Source organism: Centropristis striata, chromosome 19, assembly GCF_030273125.1.
Source record: "Centropristis striata isolate RG_2023a ecotype Rhode Island chromosome 19, C.striata_1.0, whole genome shotgun sequence".
In the NCBI taxonomy this organism is placed as follows: domain Eukaryota; kingdom Metazoa; phylum Chordata; class Actinopteri; order Perciformes; family Serranidae; genus Centropristis; species Centropristis striata.
In genome coordinates, this window is record NC_081535.1 from 34698783 (window position 1) to 34721430 (window position 22648).

Below are 22648 nucleotides of genomic sequence, written 5' to 3' on the forward strand. Positions count from 1 at the left end.
GAGAGCTGGAACAGCCAATCCTTTACGTCAAATACAGTTGTATTTTATACTTAAAAAAAATAAAATAGTAATATTTTATAGTCTATGACCAACCACACTGTATAAAATATGACTGTATTTTAGGAGAGAGTTCCTGTAGTGCTTTTTTAAAGAGTTAAGGAGGCAGAGGAGGAAAGACAAGCAAACCCAAATAAAAGACAGTGAGTGCATTGCTTTAATTATCAAGGTATTAATGTAAACCGATTTAATTATACATTCATAAAAAAAGATTTATAAAACAATCTTTATACAAGTTTGCAAGCATGTTGTTTGTTTCCGTTTATAGCCGTTGTCACATTGTGCTTTTGTGACCATGAAATATTCAGCATTATTTTTTATTTATTTCAAATAAACACAAAAGGTATTTTACATCCTTCACAAAAAGGTGTTGGCATGGCGACACATTAACGTCCATTCAAGGAATTACAAAAAAAGGTAAATTATTCTTCCAGCACCGTAAGACATTGTGATACAAAAGCATTCAACAGACATTATTAAAAACATTTATTATTTCCCTGATGCCGAGATGCACCGTGCTATCGTGCATTTCAATCTGTTTTAAACAAAACAAAGACAAACCAGGACGGTTAGTTGTGAAATATGCCAGGAACAGTTCAGTACACAGACATTTTGCTTTTCCATATACGAGATAAGACATATTCATATTCCATAAGACTTGACTCGATATATCGCAGTACATTGTTCATTTGCTGGTGAGAAACTGATGAAGGAAGGTTGTTTTTATGTGTTTTTATGCTTTCCCCTTGGCTTTCTTCTGCAGCCTGGTCCGTGTGGGCTCCGTGAGGACCAGGGGCTCCTGGATCACCATGGCCGGGTATTTCCTCCCCAGCAGCTCCACCTCCACCTTCTGCCCCACCGAGCACAGGTCCAGGGGCAGGTAGGCGAACGCCAGGCTCTGCTGGGAGCTGTAGCTGTAGGCGCCAGACGTGGTGTTACCCACCACCTGATAAGGAGAAACACCAGCTCAGGTGAGAACAACCCAGAGACTGAATGGAGACGTGGACCTGAACATCACCTGAACTCAACAACCTGGCTCTACTGAGCATTTAGCAGATACAGATACAGAGTTATTCTCAGGAGTTGGTGGTAAAAACTGGTCAGACTGGTAATATAAACCCAAAACTCACACCAGACCAGTTTAATGGGACTTTCAGCCCTGCTGGCCGCTAGAAATAATGCAGATTTAAGAAACTTCTGCATTTTATATTGATCGTATAATCAATAAAACAAACGAGGACCCATGGATAGACACAGAAAACAATCAATTACAGAGCAACAGCTCACTGTTAGCACGTTCTTCCCAAGGACAACGTGAAATCAACACATTTTGTCAATAGTATATTAAAAGCCTGGAATATCATTTAAAAAAATCTCCATCAAGAAATAGGGCTTCCCAGACACACAGTGATATGGAATAATCCATCAATTAACATTCAGAAACATGGATAAAAGGAGGAATTCAGAAGTTGTCAGAGGTTACGACACCTTTCAGCGAATTAAAAAGTAAACAGAACCTAAAAGATACAGAATTGTTTATGTATATGCAACTGATAAACTGGATTACTCGCAATTTTGATTTGGGAAAGAAAACCAGTCCTGAAATACCCAATATCTTAAGCAAAAGTGTTTAAAAGAGCAGACTGATTGGTTCTATGTACAATTTGCTGATAAACGCGTAAAACAGCGATACATTATTAGAGAATATATATAATAGGTGTATTATATATAATAGGACTGAAGACTTAGGCGTTGATGTTAAAGAAAAATGGAAATAATGCTTGTCACTAACATACAAATTAACCACTAATGAAAATCTGTGCCTAATACAGTTTAAGGTAATGACAAGGTACTACTGTACTAGACATAAAATAACCAGGTTAGATAACACATGGTCAGATAAATGTTTAACATGTAAACTATATGGTGACTCCCTCATGCACGCCTTTTGGTACTGCAAAAGTATTAAGAAGATTTGGGAAAGCATAGAGTAGGTAGGGGAGGGTCTGTATAACCAATTATTAGTATTGAGGGAAGCATTGAACGTAATAAGACAGATGAAATTCTGAAGTAACTTTGATTTTGATGAAATACTATGAAACTTTGATATTGATGAAAGTCTGAAATTGTTGTTTTTTAATTGTTGTTGTTTTGATGTACCTCCTAGTACCTAATATGATGACCCACAGAAATTAATACACTTCTAAAATAAATAACAAAAAGAAACAGTAAACTCTTGTTGCTCTCACCTTGCCGTTGCACCAGATGGTCTCGTTTCCTTCGGGGTCGATGTCGTCGGTGTCCAGGCTGATGTAGGACAGCTTCCTCTTCAGGCCCTGGGCTTTAATCTGCTGCAGAGCTGCTTTACCAATAAAATCAGCAGGCTGAAGGAACACAGACACATTATAACATCGCTGGTTATAAACAAAAAAAAATCATGGAAATGTGGATATAAACAGTCTTTTAGTGAGTTAAAATACAGATGGAAGAGAGTAGAAATATCCTGCTGCTAGTAAAAGTGATGTTACTTAGAGGTTAAAGTATTAGCATCAAAATAGACATAGTATATTAAAAAATTATACATTTGCCCTAGTTAATGTATGTTTTTAAAGAAACAATGAGTGGGGTGTTTACCTTGTTCATTTTGATGAAGTAATCCAGTCCAGCCTCCAGAGGGTTCGTGTCACAGTTCATCTAGAAAGATCAAAAATTAAAAGTCACTTTTTTTTTTTTTTCTCAACGAGTTACATCTGATGATTAATAATAATATAATACCATCTCAACCAGCAGCAGCAGGCTAGCTTAGCTTAGCATAAAGACTGGAAACAGGTGGAAACAACTAGCCTGGCTCCATTCAAAGGTAACAAAATCTCCCTTCAAACAGCTCTAAAGCTCAATAATTAACATGTTATATTCAGTTTATTATTATTTATGTGTGTGTGTGTGTGTGTGTGTGTGTGTGTACCTCAGCCCCCCAGCCTCTGAAGCCCTTCTCCAGTCTGAGGGCGTTCATGGCGTAGGTGCCGAAGTTGTCGATGCCTTCACCTTTACCTGCCTCCATCATGGCGTTATAGACAGCAGCCATGTTCTTCTGCTCAATGTACAGCTCCCAGCCAAGCTCACCTACACACACACACACACACACACACACACACACACAGACACACACACACACACACACACACACACACACACACACACACACACACACACACACACACACACACACACACACACACACACACACACACACACAATTACATAAACAACTAATTGATATTTTTAAAAATGCAAAAAAACAAACAAGAAAAATGTATGATTTATGGCATAAAATAATGTTATAATGTACAAAAGACATTTTTAGTTATTCCTACTTCTAGTCATGATTGTGCTGTTTCTATAGAGGAACAAAAGAAATATGCCATGAAGCTGCTTGTCAGTCCAAAGACCTTATATTAATAGATAAATAAAGAGAAACAGAGTGAAACTGGATAAAGTACCTGTGTAGGAGATCCTGATGGCCCTGACAGGAAGTCCGGCCAGCTGGATGGACTTGCAGTGGAGGAATTTAAACCCGGCGTCGCTCAAGTCCTCGTCCGTCAGCTTCTGCAGAACTTTGCGTGAATTTGGTCCTGCGATGCCCAGAACGCCAATTTCTTCTGTCAAGTTGCTGATTTCCACGTCATAACCGCCATCTGCAGCTTCTGCCTCGATCCACCTGAATCACATCAGACCAGCAGACAAACATTCAGCAGGCAGGAAGGAGAAATGCATCATACAGTTAAAGGCTCCCTCTCAAGTTTTGGACCTATAACAGTACTATGGAGTTATTTTTCTAGGAGTTGATCCCCATTCTGGTGGTGATGGTTTGACAAGATCCAATCCAATCCAATCCAATCCCCTTTATTTGTATAGCACATTTAAACAACACAAACATCAAACAGATAAACATAGTAAAATAAAATAAAATACGTAGTTAAAAGTAGTAAAAGAAATAAAAGAAATAAAAGACACAGAGGACCACAAAACTCACGCAGTGTTAAAGAGCCAAGGAATAAAAATGGGTCTTGAGACGAGACTTAAAACACTCCACTGTGGAGTGTTTAACTTCGTTACAAGTTTGTTGTTTACTTTTAATCTCCTTTTTTAATCATCTTTTAATCGTCCATATTGCTTCTATCTATTTATCTATTTTTTATTTTCCTGTTCATTTTCCTGCAGCAGACTGCAAGTCTTCTTGTACTTATTTTACAGTGAAAGTGGAAAACAATATTAAAATATAATTTCTTGGCATTTTTTTGGCCACAAACATTTTCGCCCTCTCAGGTTTTTTTAATGAGATGCACAAGAGTTAAAAATCTGCTTTGCAGATGTTTGTTAGACCTCAAAGATACAAACAGACTCTGTCCTGCTGAATGTAAAGATAACATAAATCTTTAGCACACCAAACGTTCCACATATTAGTACATCTCAGCCACGTGTGAAGAGTTGTGTGGGGTGAAGCGACCCTGTTGAACTTTTCCTCTGCAGTGAGCTGCTGTCACCACTAGAGGGCACCACGCTGCCTCGCCTCCTTCAGGAGGTGGTTTAGGGTGAAAGTTTTACTGTCGCGCCTCCGATTGGAGCAGATTGAGGGAGTTGTGTTAACAGCTGCTGGAGGGTTTTAGGTTTCCATCGTGATAAAGAGAGAGTGAGAGAGTTTCCCTCAGCACAGCGTGAAGCTCTGTGACTGAGAATCTCTGAGAAATGTTTCACTCTCTGCAAAATGACTATTGAAATGTTTGTCTACTTTTGTGTGCATTTGTTTCAATTGTGTTATTCTACAAAGATGCATGAATATCCTGCACTGAAACTGACGTTTCTTTGAGTGTATTTCTTTCAGAAAGCATGTCACAATGCTGCAGATTGCTAAAACTACAATGACCAGAATGCAAACAGCTGCAGAGTGGAAAGAGACATTATTTAGTTATCAAGCTGTATTGATCTTTGTGCATCTTAAGGAACATTTCTACCTTTTTAATTTCATTTTGGCAATTTTTTTGAGTTCAACCTAAGCTCCGATAAGAAGTCTAAAGTAAACTCTGTTTGTGTGATGTAAACTAAGCTACTAAGGTAGCTGCTGCTAGCCTGAATAACATATAAAGAGTTTCACCTGAGGTCGTGACCTTCCGACCCGGAGCCTGTGATGAGCAGGAACTCTCCTGCAGCCAGCTGGGTGATGGTGACCTCAGCAAAGACTCTCCCGCTGGGCGTCAACATGTGGCTGATGTTGGTCAGACCCACCTGGAGACACACAGTCAACATGTTAAAGATGTTTAATGTTTAAACTCTTCCTGCTAATTTTAAAGTACACATGCAGACCTTGGGCATGGTGTTGGCGAACAGGTCAACATGTTAGAGAGTTATAGAGAGATGAGCTTTAAACTATTATGTTAATAACAGTAAACATGCAGACCTTGGGCATGGTGTTGGCGAACAGGCGGTCCAGCAGCTTGTGCGAGTCTTTCCCCTTCACCATGAACTTGGCGAAGGGCGTCAGGTCGATGACGCCCACCTTGTCCATCACCAGCTTGCACTCTCTGCCGACCGGCGCGAACCAGTTGGTGCGTCTGAAACTGGGCCTGAGCACAGAACAGAAACCAATGATGGCTTTATATATATGAGGTTATAACGGATACAGAGTTCTCCTCTGAAGCTTCTTCACTGGACCTTTTTATTTGCTTCACTGCAGAAGCATGTTAACAGTGAGAAGCTGCAGCTATCGGCTCTGTAAGGCTGCACTTGAATCAGAAATGAGCTTAATGCTAATGCAAACAGGCAAACAAGCTCTCAATCTTTAGCAGGCACACAGTGTTCAACTGAATGCAAATTAGATTTCAAAAGTTTTTAATGCCACTTGTAATTCAATTTAGTAATAACCAGTTTTACAACAACCAGAATTCAAAGTAAAACAACAACAACCAACAATTACTTTCCTTTTCTTCAGTTTGCACAGTTGCACACTACTTTGCACCAAATGTATGCATGTATAGTTAATATTTATATTGCATTTTTGCACATGCTGCCTTTAGAATTGCTTTTGTTTTGTTATTTTATCTATACTATACGCATACTTCTTATTGTTCTTTTTGTTTGGCATCATTGTGGACAGCAATGAAAGAATTTCATTGTAAAGGGAAACATGTTTCCTTACTGCGCATTTGACGATAAACTTTAAATCTTTGAATCTTTAATTACTTCGGGTTAGGGACAATTTTGCCAAATTTTACAGCAATACATCAAATAGTTGTTGAGACATTTCACTCAGAACCACAAAATTCAACCTCATTGTGCAGTCAAATAAAAAACTGAGGATCACAAAATTTCAAAGCAATCCCTCGAAAAGTTATTAAGATGGCTAGACCAAAAACCATCCATTGTCACTCCCTGGAGCCTAAAAATACAATACAGCACAAAAAGGTTGGCAATATAAAAGTGCAATATACAAGATTATGCCTGCATCTAAGACAAACCTGCTTAACTGGTTTATAAACCAGCTGAACTGGTTTATACAGCCAAACTTTAGACCAGACTCCAAACAATCTGCAGGATGTTCGTATCATCTGTGTGACGGTGTGGTTTTAAAACAATGTCATGTTGCATATGTTGAGACTGATGGTGAAGTTATTGCCAGTTATCTGCATGTGTTGTTAGCAGCTGTGCGGTTCTTTCCCAGTGTGGTATCTACATATATATATATATATATAAATGGTTCTCTCTGCTGCAGAGGATGTGTGGCGAGCTGAACTCAGCACTAAAAGAGAAGGAGTCGGGAGGGAGCGCCTTATGAGAACATGTGTGCACGCTTTGTGCCAAGAACATTGTGTGCTTAAACATTTATTCTAACCAGAAAACATCTCCAGCAGATCACTGCTTCTTTCTTTACTCATTGCTGAATACTCAAGAGCCGTCGCTGTATTCTTCTCCTTTTATCTGCAGTGATGAGCGGGTACGTGTTGTAAAGCAGGAAGTGGAGGAGGCGTGGCTTCGCTGCAGGAATGTGAGATTGTTGGCTAATTATAGGGTTTAAAGAGCAGTTAGCAATTAAATTAAAAGCAGTTACAAAAAGCTGAAACTCCAGCTGGAGAACATTGTTGAAATATTTACGACTTGGAATGCCGACTATAGTTAGTGTTGGAGTCTCAACAATCAAAACAACAAAGATATCATTAAAGGTTCATAAAGAATTTGTTTTTTATGAGTTTATCATACCAGCTCTGTGGAATGGATGCCTTACTTGTATCCGATGTCATCTCCAGGTTTGTAGAAGTAGTGAGGTTGTTCCCAGCCGGCGTGGAAGCCCATGGACCCTTTGTCCTTCAGCAGCTCGTAAACGCCACTTTTTCTGTAAGTTGGTCGACCGGCGAATCGCTCCTCCTTTGGATAGCCCACTGGACACACCGACAAGGTAAAAACGACAGTTAAACACTTAAGTGACATTAAAAAATAGATGTTTTTCTCCAGTGACGCGTTGGTCTTGTGTTCTTCTTACCCACATTGTTGAACCCGTAGGATTCTCGAGCTTTGGCGCACAAGAACGGCACGTCGGCCCATTTGCCGTACCGGTTGGGGTCGCATTCGATCAGGTCGTAAGGAGGTTCTCCGGTCCGGATCCAGTCACTCAGGAACTTACCGATACCGCCGGCATGGATGACTCCATACCTGAAAATAGTCCAAAGTGTTGAACATTGTGGGCCCAACTGGAATGATTTGATGGTCTAAAGTGCATGGCGCAGGTGCATTAGGGTTCATCCAACTCCACTTTTGCTAGTTTCAAGGAAGTAAAGAGAAGCGTAAAGTGCTTACGGGTTGTATTTAGTCTCTTAATTAATCATAGGTGTGTTTAGGGCGTAACTATGAATTAAACCAATTTATGTCATCTCCTATTCCCTTTAGAAGCGTCTGTACCTGGTAGATTGCTATATAAATGACGGATTTATCCCATCCACAACTCAATGAGCAATTGCCCCAATAACCTATAAACAGGCACCACTATCTTAATAATGTGCCCTTTAAATAGCAGGAATATACTGCACCATTGACTTTAGACCAGTTCTTTCAATTGCAATTGCAAAGCGTCTTTCAGCTGTCCCAAGATAGCAACGCGCTAACGATGCACCTGATCCCAAGTCATCTTAAGACCAACATCCCATGAACAGATGCTGGACATGGATGCTATTCACCTAACGTAAATGACAACTGTGTCAGTCTGAAAATAAAAATGACGTGCTGTGCGATATCGGCCCAATGAATCAGAACTCTAAAACTATCTACTGAAGGTGCAACCACATACCCAAAGCCAATGGCGGCCCAGTAGTTGCGAACCCCTTGGTGAGGTCCGACCATGGGCAGCAGGTCAGGGGTGTACGTGATTGGTCCAGACACCACGTTGATGATGTCAGCTTTCTTCAGCACTGGGACCATCTCCATGGCCATCTCAATGTGCTCCATTATCCTGTCCAGGTCCGACTCAAACAGCTCCTTACCGAAACCTGCAGACACCAGACCAAGACAGAGACAGAAATATATGGAATGGAATATTACATATATGACAAAACAATTCAAAGAGAAGTTAAAATACGGTGTCCCTCCCTGGCAGACAGACCTGGAGGCACTCCGTTTCTGACCCAGGAGTCCTGCAGCACCATCTTCTCCATCTTCTCGTAGGGACCAAACAGCAGGCCGTCTCTCTCCTGACGTAGATAGTACGATCCCTCCAGGTCCCTGATGACCGCCAGCTCCTTCTTCAGAGCCTTCACCTCTGGGACGGTTGCTGTCACCACGTACTGGTGGTGCACCGGGATGGTGGGATGGTCAAAGCCAATCATCTGGCCAACCTCCCGGGCCCAGAAACCTTAAAGACCAACAGAGATGGTGTTTAATCAACTCATAGGGTTCTCACCTCTGCTGGGTGTTGCATTTCAATCAGATCAAATGAAATATGTTGGTTCAAATACATGCAAACTTCAATTGTTGTTCATTGGTTTGTTTGTCTGTTTGTCAGCAAGATAAAGAAATTACTGGCCTGACTTTCATGAAATTTGGTGGAGGTGGTATGAGCCAAGGAAGAACACAAATCAAAAGGCGGATACACATCAAATCATTTTTCACTCAGTCAGCATTACCAGGTGGAGCTTTGTTAGTGGGCTCCGTTTTTGTATTAAACCCTTTTACTTCCTGCTTTTAACTACTTGTGTATGTGCATGATGGCTGCTTTGTGTATAGGATGCTTGTTTTGACACATCCTTTGAAATGAATGCTACATCTCTGCAAAATGCAATCAAACACCAACGTTAGGGGCACTACTCTGCAAAATAAAAAGGCTCTGCCTCCAGTCTTTGGTCAAAGCTCAGCAAACCTGCAGCAGCTTTATATTTATGGACAAATATATATGGTCCCATTGTCTGAGAGCCAACCTGGCAGGCCTGTGACTCTATGGTCTCAGTTATTTATTGGCCTTTAATATAGACTTTATGTCTCCTGGGGGACGCACAAAGTTTGATGAATGAATGTGTTTGTAAGTCAGAAGCCACGCCCCCTCCTGCAACACCCCTCTCTCTCTATTTGGAAGGAAAAGTTAATTATTTGTTCCTTGCCTGTAATGATTCAGCAGCTACCATACCAGCCATGATCAGACTTTCCAACAAATAAAAGTTCCTTTCATTGTCTTCTGAGATAGATTTAGAACTGACACAACCAAAACATAGGAAATAAGAATAAACTGTTATAAAGAATACATTTGCGTCTGTGCACACAGTTTTTAATTGCTCCAGATCTGTGATACATGCATTCCCAATACAAAAATACTTTATTGTCCAAGAACTGCATGTGATTCACACGTTTTAGGTAGGTTGCAATTTAGACAGTGGTATTTACTGTTGTGCAATCAAAGATTGTTGTCTGGGCAAATGCAGCATCCATGTGTCCTTAAGGTTGAGATTTAAAAATGTAAAATGCAAATATTCAGAAATAAGCATACTCAACCATACATAAACACAAGCAGCAACAGAAATAGACACCAGGCGGCCAATAACAGAGAAATAAAAACTATTTAAAATATAAAACAAATATAAAACAAACCCAAAAAGAACAGCACAGGAGCTTAAAAAGTGACTTGATGTGGTGGAGTTAAATGTACAGTGTGAACACCTGATCTGCTCATTCTGCTGCTGTCAAACCAAACCTCCAACATTAAATATGTTTTGTAAAAGAAACCTGACTCGTCTGAGAACACAATACAGAATCTGGTTCCACAGCAGCAGGTTCCCTCGGGGCTTTACGGTTGTGTTGCTTATATAACAGCAGCTCATCCAGTAAAACTGGGAAATATTTGGCTCGTTGCTGCTAAATGTTCTGCTGCTGTAGTTCTCCAGCTGGTTCAGACATTAACAGATATGCTGTGTTGTCAGTGTGTAAGTGGGACATGATGAACAAAGATCAGTTTGGGCTCTGAGCCAAGTCAGCTGCTGTGACCTGAAGATCAGGACAGAGTCGAGACCTGCTGAGCTATCTGCTCTCTGCAGATTAATATAAACTGTATTTAAATAAAGCCCTGTTTGAAATCTATTATACTTCAAATGGGGTAAAGTAGTTTAACTACATGCAAGCATTATAAACATGCAACACTTCCTCTGTGTATTCTGTATAAAGAGCTCCATGTGTGAACTTTATCACAGAGAAAGAGGTGGGCGTGCATGCACACAAGCTCCAGATAAGATCCGGGCAGTTTAGACAGGAGACGGCTGCAGAGGAACCAGTTTACTGCACACAGGCTGTATTCACTGGGTTAACAGGGACACTGATGCATGGAGTCAACAAGCTCTCAGGAAAAAAACAAACTGTGAAATAAGTTCTGCTATGTCCACATCTGTTAAACTGTATTTATTTCACTATTTATGGATCTAAAAGTATAATAATTAGACCAAAATGTGTTCAAAAGTTCACAGGCTACTGGTTCCAAACCAGGTTCATTCTGCAGCTCAAGCAAAAGCTCAATTAAGTGGATAAAAGAGAAGTTTTATTTTTAAAAAGTATGTCCACATATTGGCCCTACACAAACTTAGAAATGACCTCAGATCTGAGCGTATGTTTCGTCGTATCTCTCCAATCACAGCGTGAGAGTGATCAGCTGTTGATAAATGTGGAAACAAATTTAAATACCAAGCCGTAATATAAACTCTATTCAGATCACTCGCACCGAGAGTTTACGACACCAAAGGACACAATACGGCCAAGAAGAGGATTTTTTTCCTCTTTTTTAAAAAAAAAAAGTCACCTCTATTAGCAAAGTTCACCAACATAACAACAGGAGCGAAACAGAAATTTTACAGAAACACGCAGCAAAGAAGGTTTAAAAAATAAAAATATACTCAAACAAGTTCTGTGAACATTTTAGATTTTTTTAAAGTAAGTTTAAATTTCAAAAGAAGAAGAATTTCAGAAGCAGAAAGTGAAACGCTGACATTATTAGCTAAAAATAATGGACAAAGTTGAAATACACTACCGGTCAAAAGTTTTAGAACACCCCAATTTTTCCAGTTTTTTATTGAAATTCAAGCAGTTCAAGTCAAATGAACAGCTTGAAAGGGTCCAAAGGTAAGTGGTGAACTGCCAGAGGTAAATAAAAAAAGGTAAGCTTAACCAAAACTGAAAGATAATGTACATTTCAGAATTATACAAGTAGGCCTTTTTCAGGGAACAAGAAATGGGTTAACAACTTAACTCTATGGAGTCTTGGGCTATTTTGTCCATTTTTGAATTCTTTTCATGTCTTTGTAAGCCATTTTGTGTCTTTTTAGTCATTTTGTGTCTTTTTTTAGTCATTTTGTGTCTTTTGGTGTCTTTTGTTGTAATTTTGTGTCTTTTTTTGGTCATTTTGTGTCTTTTTTTGGTCACTTTGTGTCTTTTTTGGTCATTTTGTTTCTTTTGTGGTCATTTTGTGTCTTTTTTTAGTCATTTAGTCCAACATAAAATGTGATTTTGAATCTTTTTTTACTTTCAAAACACTATCATGCTCAATAAAGAATTTTAAATGTTGCAAATGTGCATTAATTTCAGAGTACACTGAGACATTAAACTGCATCATTTTCAATTAAATTCTGGAAAAGTTGGTGTGTTCTAAAACTTTTGACCAGTAGTGTAGTTTGCTAAAAAATATTTCATAAACAGTCAATATAGCTGGATAAAGATAATAGTAAAATAAAGGATTAACTGTTGTTAATTGTTAGCTAAAAGCAATAAGTAAAGGATTAAAACAACCAACTGCCATTCTAAGTGATGCGTTGCAACAAATACTGATTTAATGATAAAGTTTTATATAATTAACAGTTTCAGATAAATCCACTGGGCTAAAGCATGTTACTGGTAACATTAGTAGGTTTACTCTCTAAACAACATAACAAGCTGATATCTGTTGAAGCTGATCCTCTGGGTCACGTTCTCACGAACCTTTAACCTTTAACCTTAATGTAGACTATATAATACTCAGTTATAATAGTTATAATACTCAGAGTTGTTGAGGAGAGGGGGGAAAACCTGCTCCATGGTTTCTAAAGTGGACAGAATCTTTTTAATAAGATGTTGGCTGCACAAAAGAAGTGGTTCAGTTTCAGCTCAAGGCTCCATGGAGGCGGAGGGAGAGATGAATTATGGAGAGATTAGGGTTGCAAAATAAAGAGAGAGAAAGTTTAACCTCCCATGGTTGGAGTTATGCAAGTTCAACAAAACAGCTGCGGTTCTAAACAATAACTTGAACACAATGTGTTAAAAACAGATTCCTGCTGTTTACAGGAGTTGTTGCTTTCTATGTGGGATTCTTGTTGTGAGGATGATTTCTGCAACCCACAATCTTTGTCACAAAAACAAACCTGACATATAAAAAGGAAAACAAGAGTCTGTACTTGCAAAAGCCAAAAAGTCTCAATAATATTGGTAGAATAATGGAAAAATAGTAATATATGGCGATGTTAAATGAGATTACAGTGGGACAAAAAAACATGCAAAAAACATACAAATGTGACATCTATCAGTTTGACAATTCAGTCTCAAAGTTAAAAAAAAAAGCATTAAAATGCTATAGAAAAGCAGAAAGTATCTGTGAGGAGGTGTGCAGGAGCTGCTGCTTCCAGATTGGATGAAACGTGAAGCGCTGGCCTGCTGTGATTGGCTGTCGGAGACCAGCAGGATCCCAAACACAACTGGTTTCAACCAGAGTCAGAATGTGCAAATTCAAGGCAAAGAAGACGTGAATGAGCTTTTTCTGCAGGATCTTTTACGATGCTGTTTATAATTGCATGCTTCTGAGTGCATAAGAACATTTCAAGAGAAGTTTTTGCATTGCAGCAACTGTCAGAAACTGTTTTAAACGTGCAGATCAATATTCTGATCCATGAGAGTTACAAGGATAATAAGGATTAAACTACAGTTGTTTTTAGTTAGTTTTTAAGACACTCCCTGCTGAAACAAAGTGGGGTAACTAAGGACAAAAATGCCCGACCTATATAAGCTGCATGTTACACCATGTTTTCTATTCAGAGAGACTGACTGAAGCAAATTCCTGAACTCTTGCAGATAAACAAGCAGCAGCAGCAGGATGAACGGAGTCTCTGCCAACAAAATCCCCCCAGAACTGGAATGACCCGGTTCAAACCTAAAACTCATTTCTCTGAACTCTGCAGTGGTCTGCATGAGCAAAGGTCTCAGAGTGTCCACAGATAACATGCTTAAAGAGCAGGGACTGCAGGATGGCTCTTATAATCAGCAGACATTAAGAGAAATGATCACTCCAGTTATTTCAGCATGGTACTTTTACACTTTTCTGTGTGTCAGCAGGGAATATAACGAATATTATCATAATAAATATGAGTAAACATGCCTCCTGAGGGGACAACCAAGTAAAACTTTCAGCGGTTGTTGTCACATGGTGACAGCAAAGTGTATCCTACATTTAAACACATTGTGAAAAACCTCATCTTGTGTGTGTGAGCCTCTAGTTGTTGCATGTCAGAAAAATATTGCTGCAACTAAAACAGACTTTGATTGAGACAATAAACTAAAAGAATGTGTAAAAATCTAAACAGGAACCGTTAACATCTCCCATGTTTCTGCAAAAAAACACCAGACATCACCAGTTAGACAACAAAAGAGCATCTCTGCGTGTCCGACCTGTAGCGTTGACGATGCGGTTGGCCCTGATGGTCCCGTGAGGCGTCTCCACGTCCCACTGGCCGCCGGCGGTCTGCTGCAGGCCGGTCACCGGGGCCGGGTTATAGATCTGAGCTCCGTACATACGAGCTCCGGCCGCCAGCGCCATGGTCAGAGAGTACGGGTCGATGTGGCCGTCGCCTGGGGTGTACAGACCTGCCAACACCTGAAGAATAGATATATAATATGTTCAGAATAATAACTGAGCAGCTTCTGATTCTCCAGCTGCATCAAAGCACAGAAGTCCTAAAATATGTCAGGAGTCAAAATGATCCATTGTCTGAGAATGTGCTTAGATTCTTGAGGATGCAATGTTCAGTAAACTCAACCACAAACATATAAACAGCTTTCTCTTTATGGTTTATTTATGGTTTATTTATCCAAAGGGTTTTATGCACTTGTGAGCATTGTTGTGCTATTATTTTATATGATTTAAGGAGGTTTGTGTGTGTAAAAAGTTGATATTTTGCCTCCTGATGATGCAAGATCCAAAATGAAAGTTTGGGAAATTTTATCTTCTGTATGTTCTTTGGTCACGATTTTTACGAGCTGTAACAGGTTTTTACTGAATCCTCACATTACATTACATTACATTACATTACACTACACTACATTACTTTATATGTTTTTGTATTTACACATGTGATACAAATAAACTAAACCAAACTTATTATGCTGCCTGTGTTTGGTTCTTCTGTATGGCAGTATTGTGGAATGTCACTTTAGATTTGGACAATTCTTGTGCAAAAAAAAAACCTTTGGATGGTGCTAGACAAAAGAACAGGGAAGAATATTAGGGAGAACATGAATGTTTATAGAAAAATTAATTCAACCTGCAAAATATTTGATGATTTCAGGAGGTTTTTGTATCTGAAAAGTTGATATTTTGCCTCCTGAGGATGATGCAAGAGGAAGACTGTGACTCTTCATCAGAGTATTTATAGCTAACTGCATTAAAATCTACTGAAGATTTGATGATTTGACAAGGACTTTCTGAGTGTAAACAGCTGACAATTTGTGATGCAAGACGAAAATGTAAGAATGTGTAAAGGGTTTTCCTCTGAGGAGCATGCATGCATGTTCCAGGTATATTACATGTACATTTTTAGATTTGAACACTTTGTGTGCACCAACTCTGTAACATGTAACATGTGTTGTGCAGAGACCTTGTCCATGTTGAGCAGAGGGAAGAGCTCGTGGACTCTCTCCGGCGTGATGAAGTACTGCTCCGTCACCTGCCAGTGAGTTCGAGTCATCTGGTATTTCATCTCGTCCACTCGAGCCGCCGTGGAGGCGATGCGCACGCTGCCGGGGTTGTGGAAGCCCACCGCCTGCAGGAAAACAAGACAACAACAACAGGGAAACAATAAGGGAAACACGTGAAGACAAAGAAAACCTGATGAAGAGCTGAAAGTGAAGAAGAGGAGCCGACCTGTCCAGTCTCAGCCTCCAGCCTCTCGTACAGTTTGATGCTGTCATAGTGAACTTTCTTCAGGTTGATGCCAGGATGGTAATATGTGGTCAGACCAGCCTGGAAGACACAACACACCACCATAACAATATACACAACACAAGGACACAACTCATACAGCTTAACACTTTGTTGATGGGGAAAAACTGTGTTGGAAGTTTATTTAGACATCCATCAGACTGGAGCAGCATCATCATGTTAGGATTCATGTTGGTGTCCACCTGATGGACCAGAGTCCAATATTCTCTCTGTTTTGGTCTCCACCATGTCCTCAGAATAATATCAGTCATAGTTGATTAAAAAACATATTTATTTTAGTAGCTTTAATGTCCCATCCAAGCATTTTAATGCAACTCTAACTATTGTCTTCAGCTCTCCTGTTAGCTTCATTTTTTCAGGAACAGAAAAGTTCCAGAGCATGATTAATTATCCAAGTGTTAGAAACTAAAAAATCCCAATAAACATTGTACATATTTCATTAAAAACTCCATTACTTACCATTTAATCAATATTTAGTGCTGTGTTCTTTACCTCTCAAAGAGCATGGTTCAATGAGGATAATTCACTCTTTTTTCATTAAAAAATGCATGTTGAACCTTTTTTTCCCGTACATTGGAAAGACATACATATAAAATAGAATGGTTTTACATGACAATTTTTTTTTTCCCTTCAAAAAAATACTTTTTAACTTTGAAATGGGTCAATTTGACCCACAACATGAGTGTTAAACTGACTTTAAATCATAAAAAGGTCCAAATATACATAGGTGCATATTTAATTCTTCTTTATATTGAATTGTCACTAGCACTTATTGATGCACTAATAGCTCTTATTGCACTATACCTTGATTGTTTGCTTTTACTCTTCCTGTAAGTCGCTTTGGATAAAAGCGTCTGCTGAATGACTAAATGTTATAAAACTTTAGTGCAAAGACCTGGACTGTGTGTAGTTTCTGATCTGCAGCGTTCCTTCAGCTGCTGGTTAAAGAGAGAAACTGAACCAGAGTCCAGCAGGTCAAACGTCTATGAATAGAGTCTCAGTTGTGTGAATGAGAGTAATATAAGTGGGTCAGAGCGAAGATAGTTGAGACCCTGGAGCAGCTGTAAGGCTGTAAACAGCTTCATGACACCAGGCTGTCCAGGAAGACTGACGCTTTAGACTCACAGAAGTAGTTGATAAAAAAAATTAAATGCCAAATATTCCCTCGTCTAATTCTCTAAAATTGTAAGAATTTTACTGCAATTTTATCTGCAATTATTTCCATAATCAATTAAATGTTTCAGTCATTTGTCAAGTAAAAACACCAAATATTGTCAGATTTCAGCTTTGCAATAAATGACACTAAATTAAATATATTTTGGGCTGTTATGGACAAAACAATCAAGAAAATAATCTGCAGATTAATCGAAAATTAAAATGACTTAATTGCAGCCCTCATTTTATGTGATGGGAAACTAAATATATATTTATTATTATTATTGATTTTTTTTGTTACTTAATTTTTTAGTTTATCTAGTTTTTAGTCTAGCTTTTTTATGTTATATACACATATATATACATACATATATATATATATATCCATCCATCCATCCATCCATTTTCTTCCGCTTATCCGGGGCCGGGTCGCGTGTATATATATATATATATATATATATATATATATATATATATATATATGTGTGTATATATATATATATACACACATATATTTATATATATTTTATTTTTTAAATTATTATTATTATTACTATCGTCATTGTCATCGTTATCATTAATCCTAAATCATTTTTTACTTCTATTTTATCTGTTTTTGGCCAGCTTGTATATTTTATTTTATATCCTTTTTTTTTATAAATACTTTATTTCTTGTATCATCATTATTATAATAACATATAGCTGTTAAATCTGTTGTATTGTTATCTTGATTATTATATTTCATGTTTATTTCATATATGCTATTATTTTTATTCAGTTTGAACTACACTAACATGTGAAAATGTTCTGAACAAACAGAGTTTGATTGATTGTTCTCGTTCATTTTGATTGGCAGTTTTTTCTATTTTCTATAATCTATAGAGCAAATAATGTTGGTGTGTGATAATGTTGATAAATGAGGGATGTGGCCTCGTGTTGGTGCACAGATCACCTCCGTCTTCACTCTGAATGAGATAATAAAGGTGAATAAAGGTTTAGTGGGACGTACAGCGTGCCAGGTGGAGCCGGCGGTCAGCTCGGACTTCTCCAGCAGCACCACGTCCTTCAGGCCTCCTTTAGCCAGGTGGTAGGCCACGCTGGCCCCCACGCAGCCCCCCCCGATGATCACCGTGTCTGCAGAGTCCTTCCAGCGCTTCCTCAGAGCAGAGTGCACATCACTGCAGGGACACACACATTACACTCCTGGGATATCTTCTACCAGACCAGTGTGCTGCAGAAGCACCAAAACTACTTGATTTCTGCACAAAGTTGCATGAATCCTGCAGCTTTTAGCGCGTTAGACGCTCTGCAGGTTACTAATGTCTCTTTTAATGCCTCATGCATGAGAAACAGCGTGTAAATGAAGCTTCCAGCGCCACGTGGACCCCCGTCTCACCTGTCCTCCTTCTATTTATTTTTAAATGAACTCAGTGGCGGTTCTAGACCAATTTTTCTGGGGGGGCCAAGGAGGGGCCAGTGTTTAATCAGAGGGGCACATTAAAAACCGTCAAAGATGATATTTAAGCATTCAAAACCTTTATTTTAGCTAAAAGTCTCATATTTGGAAGAACTACATTGATTGAAGCAATGAGACTCACCAACAGTAACAGTTGTTTTTGTACGACAATGACATTTCTCATTTTTCACTTTTTTTATTTTGAAAGTGCAGTACAGTGAGAATGATCTTTATATTTAGCTTTTATTGCACAATTAAATTATTATACAATGTAACATTCTGGGTTCATTTTGTGTACAATGAGATATTGTTTGAACAACAAAAAGGTTAGAATTGTTTCATTGTTCATTGTTATAAATTGATCATTTTAATATTAATTTGACACAGGGGCCACAGCAGGGGCCGAGGGCTTCTCCACAGGGCCAGGGGCCCCTGGAGGCCCCTGGTAGAACCACCACTGTTTACACTCCTGGGAGATCTTCAACCAGAGCATGCCGACCAGTGTGCTGCAGAAACACCAAAACTACTTGATTTCTGCACAAAGTTGCATGAATCCTGCAGCTTTTAGCGCATTAGACGCACTGCGCGTCACTAAAGTCTCTTTTAATGCCTCGTGCATGAGAAACAGCGTGTAAATGAAGCTTCCAGCCCACGTGGACCCCCGTGTCTCACCTGTCCTCTGCGGGTCTTCTGGCCGAGCAGCAGAAGGTCCTCACAGGAAGCCGCGCGCTGCTCCGACACGCGGACAGATCTCTCCGCAGATGACTTCCGATCAGGTTTAATATCCGCGACATTTTGCAACTTATGTGTTTTCTAGAAAACTACACATGCAACTCAGAGCCTGAAGCCCCCTTCTGTCTGTCTGTCTGTCTCTGGACCCCTGAGCTGCCTGAGTGCTTCAGATCAACTTCTAACTGACAGCCTGTTGTCCCGCCCACACCGACCAGAGCACCGGGACTTTACCCAGAACTACCAGAGAACAACCCGCTGTTAACCCTCTGACTGCCGGCTCTGATGGAGCTCTCACAGTCAATGGGTGGTTGGTTGTTTGTTTATTGCACAATAAAACAAGGACCGGAAACACAACAACAGAATAAAGCGAGCAAGTTGTGCAGGTGAGATTAAAAATAAAATCTCAACTCAGTAGAAATATATACAACAAAAAAACGTTATGCAAAAGTTATGCAATCCACAAAAGTAAATAAAAAATACATACATACAGAATCAGACAGGTGATACACACACACACACACACACACATATTCAAAGGACAATTACATAAAATTACAAAAAAAAATTCTAAAAAATAAATTAGGAGTACATGCATTAAGAATAGACATATTCTGTGATATGTTTCAGCAGGAAAAAAATCATTTCAAGAGGCTCAGTACTTTTTTAATCATTAATTAAGTAAAAATGTTGTTCAAGGAGAAAATAAGAAACTTTACCAGTAAAGAATATTATATATATATATATTATATATATTAAATATTAATTTCATCTGGACGATCATAGTAACAAACAATATCTTTAAGGATCAAAACTATTAGTGAGACTTCACATTTATGGCATATTTCATAATTAAAAAATAATTGTTTCTATATTATGTTTATAATATTAAAGTATATAAGCAATAAAATAATAAGAAGAGTGTGTTTTACACAAGATCTGAACTGTGTTCTTCAGTTATTGTTTGATAAAATATTATATTAAAGATATTTTAAGTTAAAAGCCATTTTCCAATTTAGGTTTTTTAATTTTAGACCTCCAGAAAAACTTTCCTCAATGTGCAGTTTTATTGTTCTAATGCAAAGTTTGACAAATGTTCTTATCGTTAGACTTCATATATCTGTTAATTTAATTAAATATGAATAAACTACTTGTTTTTCTTGCTGTATTTGCTCACAATCGGCCCAATAACTGTCGACCTGATCCACATTTATCTCTAGAGGTCCTTGAGCTGTTTATTGCGACATGTTGCCCTCTGACCCGCCTGCAGCAGCTGCAGCAGGTTTCAACAGGACCATTATCTTCACAGCTGTTTATATCAACACTCAGCTCAGAAACACTCACACTCATGTGTATGTTGACTTGGTTCATAAGTTAGTAAGTGTGTCAGTTAATTTAACATGTCGACTATTCTTTTTAGGCTAAATAAACTGGATCAGCTGAAAAAGTCACATTAAAGTTGACCTTTGACCTTTGAATATAAAATCACATCACTGCATCATTTCATCCTTTTAAACATTTTATGTAAAGTTTGTCATGATTAGCAAATTCATTCTTGAGTTAGAGGCAAAAAATATGAAAAAGTCAAATCAGTCCCAAGTCCAAGTGGATATATGTGCCAAATTTTAGCAATTTAGCATATATATATATATATATATATATATATATATATATATATATATATATATATAAATATATATATATAAATATATATGTGAAATAAACCAGTGTTGAATGGTTCAGGAGGGGGGCGGGGCCTCTGTGGTAACAGGAGGGGGCGGGGCCTCTGTGGTAACAGGAGGGGGCGGGGCCTCTGTGGTAATAGGAGGGGGCGGGGCCTCTGTGGTAACAGGAAGGGGCGGGGCCTCTGTGGTAACGGGAGGGGGCGGGGCCTCTGTGGTAACGCGAGGGGGCGGGGCCTATGTGGTAATAGGAGGGGGCGGGGCCCTGCACAGTTTGACCTGTCCGTCACTGACAGACGTTGGTGACGTCATGGCGATCCCCACAGTGAAACACCTCACTCTGTTATCAAGAATCAGGGTTACATCAAGTAACCCAAAGATCTCATGACAGCAACTTTACATCACATTTATAGATCCTGTAGAATATGATGATATATATGATATATATGATATATGATGCATCTCTGCAGATTATCCCCTAATAGGACACTCATTGAAATACTTGCAAATTCCAAATTTCAACCCTAGAGAATATTGGAGGATATTACATACAGCCAGAATGTGTAAAAACAACATAAGGACCCGGGGGAGGGGGGTCATATTTTGAGAGAAAAAGTTTACGAGATTAAAGTGTCATATCTACAAGAAAAGATACAGATTTATGAGATGTAAAGTGGTGAATCTGCGAAAAAAAAATTGTTTTTTTCCCCACTTTTGTCAATCTTGTAAATCTGCAACTTTTTTCGAGCAGATTTGCCGCTTTAAATTTCTTAAATCTGCACATTTTTTTCTTGTAGATTTGGCACTTTAATCTAGTAAATTTGCAACTCCCCCCCCCCCGGTTTGTATTTGTATTTTTATTCACACTTGGCCTTAATATGCCGTCATAGTACAAGACATGTGGTTCTACGACCAAACAGAGAGACATGGGGACCAGTTAGATATCCACTGAAGATACCAAATATAGTTCTTCGCCCCATAAAGGGTTAAACTAACAGGAGGTTAAGGATTTAAAATGAGCACAAACTGAAACATCTGCAACAAACACATGAAAGCAGCATTAATATTAATCCAAAAACATCATATATAAAAGTAAAACACTACTTTTGTTTAAGTTATTTAAGGTTTTGAATGCAAGACTTTTTCTTCCAGTAGAGTATTTCCACAGTGTGATTTTAATACTGTTTGTAAGTTAAGTATGTGAATACTTCGTCCTCTGCTGGTTTTGTCTTTTCCTTGATACTGAAGCAGCTCGTGCTGTTTGGACTTTAGTTCAGATTCTCCTCGGTTCTTTAAGGACAATCTCCAGTCTCACATCCCGTCAGCTGTCTGGACTCTGCTGTGTTGATGTTGGCTGGATCAGCGTACGCTGCGTCTCCATGGAGATCTCTGCTGCACACAATAAACTGTCTTTCTCTACTTTTCAATGTATTTTTGGCCTTTAAGGACTCATTTTAGCTGCATTTTCCCCCAAATGTTCTGTCGTGGGGAGCTCTTTCTGTGTGGTAGATGAAATAAATTTAATTCCCTATATTTTTAAAGTTTTTTTTTAAGTCTTGAATTCATTCTTATATTTTTTTTATTTCATGCATATTTAAAAAAAGGTTTTTAGACCTTTATGTTGTTTTATGTATTTGTGTAACATTTTTGTTATTTTAATCAGATTTTTTCACCATTTATTGACTTTTTTCCTCAATTAAAATACTGCATTGCTTTTTGACAAATGTATGCTTATGTTATGGTATGTTTTTTGTCTTTGTTTATTTATGTATTTATTTATAAGTTTGGTGAACAAAGTGAATTGAAAGAGTCAAAATG

At 38.6% G+C, this 22648-nt stretch overlaps 1 protein-coding gene across 1 annotated transcript; it reads right to left on the reverse strand.

Annotated features, from left to right (window-relative positions):
* Positions 1–213: 213 nt before the first annotated feature.
* dmgdh (dimethylglycine dehydrogenase) lies at positions 214–19314 on the reverse strand. The gene is made up of 16 exons (XM_059358573.1): positions 19092–19314; positions 17973–18141; positions 15731–15829; positions 15465–15629; positions 14260–14464; positions 8702–8950; positions 8390–8588; positions 7589–7758; positions 7334–7487; positions 5513–5678; positions 5210–5340; positions 3558–3775; positions 3023–3180; positions 2692–2751; positions 2307–2441; positions 214–1003 (listed from the first exon to the last, which is right to left on the reverse strand). Exons 1-16 carry the CDS (start codon positions 19211–19213, stop codon positions 791–793), a joined length of 2613 nt encoding a protein of 870 aa, XP_059214556.1. The 5' UTR covers positions 19214–19314; the 3' UTR covers positions 214–790.
* Positions 19315–22648: the final 3334 nt, after the last annotated feature.

Coding starts and splice junctions, on each gene's coding strand:
- dmgdh (XM_059358573.1), bottom strand. CDS start 19,213: ATGTCGCGGATATTAAACCTGATCGGAAGTCATCTGCGGAGAGATCTG. Junction 18,142..19,091: donor AGAAGACCCGCAGAGGACAG/GTGAGACACGGG, acceptor GTGTCCCTGCAG/TGATGTGCACTCTGCTCTGA. Junction 1,004..2,306: donor CCATCTGGTGCAACGGCAAG/GTGAGAGCAACA, acceptor TCTCCTTATCAG/GTGGTGGGTAACACCACGTC.